This window comes from Anopheles darlingi, chromosome 3, assembly GCF_943734745.1.
Source record: "Anopheles darlingi chromosome 3, idAnoDarlMG_H_01, whole genome shotgun sequence".
Classification (NCBI taxonomy): domain Eukaryota; kingdom Metazoa; phylum Arthropoda; class Insecta; order Diptera; family Culicidae; genus Anopheles; species Anopheles darlingi.
Genome location: NC_064875.1, coordinates 31,193,439 through 31,195,938, shown reverse-complemented (window position 1 = coordinate 31,195,938; position 2,500 = coordinate 31,193,439). Strand labels below are relative to the sequence as shown.

The following is a 2,500-nucleotide window of genomic DNA, read 5'->3' as shown; positions in this document are numbered from 1 at the left end:
TTCATGCAATTTTTATCAGCATTTCTAACAATTTGATAACTTGATAATTGAAGAATATGACAATGTGTAAGAATTGATTACACTTTTGGATAGAACCCATTATATGTAAAAGAATATACAAGCAATCCCAAAAGTTGATTAAATATAACAAATATGCTGAATTGATCTGTTGAAATCAAAACTGAAAGACGAATATCAAAAAGATTGCAAATCCTGCGAGTGGACGGAACTGAAATTAAGCGAGCTATAATCCCTATTGTAAATATGTTGTGCAACCTACATCGTTCACTCTTCATACATTGTACCCCAGTCCGATTAGACGCGCTTTGCAGAGTTCGGAATCTGCAAAAACGGAAGACACATATTTCCCCCTTCGATCTTTTGATCGGATTAGCATATTTTTACGCAACCCAACCAAAGAACCCTACGGCCCCTGGGAGGTAAAACATCCTGTAAAGCACCCAGGGGCTGAGAGTGAGGGACACGGTGCCGGGATACAATATCCAAATAAATTCCGGGCTCGTCCCGACTGAATGTTAAAAAAAAAACCAAAGAGCCCATTGGCTATGGTGTACCAATCGATAATGTTACGCGTTCTTTTCACAAACGTTCTTTTCATATTTCCAAAGAATATCTGACCATTAGCCTACACATTAGCGGGATCGGTCATCGGTGGAAATTCGCGTACCAAACGCGGTCAATATTAATCCACTTTACCTGCGCATCCATCTCAGGGTTCCCCGGTTCCGTCGCACTCACCTGCAAATGAAATTAATTTACGGTAAATTCCTTCACCCAATCAATGCGTTCGCATCCATTTGGAAACAGATTTCATTAGGCCGTTCGCCAACGCCATTCCATGGCGTTGTTTTTCGTTGTTGTTCTGTTTTCTTTTTCCCTTCTCCTGTGAGCTTCCAATTGCCTTGCCAATTTATGTGGTTGTGGGCCACAGAAATGTGTGTTTGCATTTGCTCGGCTCTGTTTATCTCGCCTGTTCGCGGCCCGCGGTGGCCGCTGTTTGTATTTGCGCTGGTAAATACAAAAAGGTTGGAGAATGCTCACAATCGGCGACTGCACCAATCCCGGATTCCAGCGGGTGCATTTTAACAATCGATTTCTTTGTTTCACTTGCTGTCACTCACTCCACTGTCTCTCTTGTTCTTCTTCTCCTCCTCTACACAGCCGGTAACACAGCGGAAGGTGCGAAGGATCACTGCAACAAAACGGTTGACATCTATGAGGACATTGCGTCACCAGAGGTGACCAACCAGAACCGGAATCGGCCCCTCACCTGTTGGTACCGGTTCCGGAGCTTCCGGGGTGCGCCCCGGGACTGGGTGTTGCGGTTGAACTTTAAAAAGTTCAAAGTCGGTACCCTACTCAACGCGACACACTGCGATGGTGGCTATCTGCAGGTAAGATTATCCTTTTAAATCTTGCTTTACTGGGAGGGGTTGGGGGGGATAGGGTCCTCGAGCCCTCTGGCCATTGTCCAGGAAGGGAGGTTATACTGTGGATGCGATGCGCGCGCCCAACTGCCCATCTGAGAAGCGAATATTTAGATTACTGCGGCGTTACGTGTAAAAATTTGTTCCACAGATTCTTTCGTTTACGTGCCACCGAGACGCGCTTGAAAAGGTACTCCATAAAAACAGAAAGAGAGACAGAGAGTGTGAGAGAGAGAGAAAGAAAAGAGAGATTCTAAAAACCAGTCGCCGACATGGGCCCCGGGTACCCCGGGAGGTTCGGTTCAGGAAATGAATTTTCATGCAATGAATTGTACATTATTTATTCCTCGGAGTCGCAACTTGTCACGTACGCCAGACCCAGCATCCGATTTACTCTATCCATCACCACCATTCACCACCACCACCGCCACCACCATCGAGTGCTGCGAAACGTTCGTTTCGATTCGAAAAACTGGAACCGGAACTGAAACTGGCACGGCACCTCGGGACACGGTCTCTAGCCTTACGACCGTGGTTGTGGTCGTCGATCAGCTTGTCGAAGGAAGGGCATCCGAGAGAATTCCGGTCCCGGGTTTTCCACCGGATGAACGTGCGATGTAATCTCAGTTTGCGTTGCGGCACCGAAGCACACCCAGCAGCACCAGCACTGGAAATGGCAGTTTGACAATTTCTTCATCCGGTAGTTCCAACTAACCGGCGAACGGGACCTACGGTGACCACGTACACTTTCGTCGTCGTCGTCGTCGACCGTCCGGTGACACGCCAGCAAAATGGGATTCGAATGAATGTTGATGGAGTTCGCGCATTCCGTGATCCGTTGATGATTTCTTTTGCAAGGCTGCGGCTGCTGCTGGTGCTGCTGCTGCGAGGTACCTGCAAACAGTACAAAGCAAGACTGAACTGAAAAATGCGAGACAAATTGATCGGTGAAAAATAAGGAAGGAGGTGTGCCCAATTGATTGTGTTCCGTTTGTTGACGGTGATGGAATTTCTTGAATTTAACCTCATTGTAACAAGTGACAAACGGGTTT

The 2,500-nt window shown here is 47.0% G+C and overlaps 1 protein-coding gene across 1 annotated transcript in view; it reads left to right on the top strand.

Moving 5' to 3' along the window:
• LOC125956432 (uncharacterized) overlaps positions 1-2,500 on the top strand; it is a 28,513-nt gene that overhangs the window by 15,336 nt on the left and 10,677 nt on the right. The window contains exon 2 of the mRNA XM_049688303.1: positions 1,183-1,415. Within this exon, the coding sequence (XP_049544260.1) occupies positions 1,183-1,415 (233 nt within the window). The remainder of the gene's footprint in view (positions 1-1,182; positions 1,416-2,500) is intronic.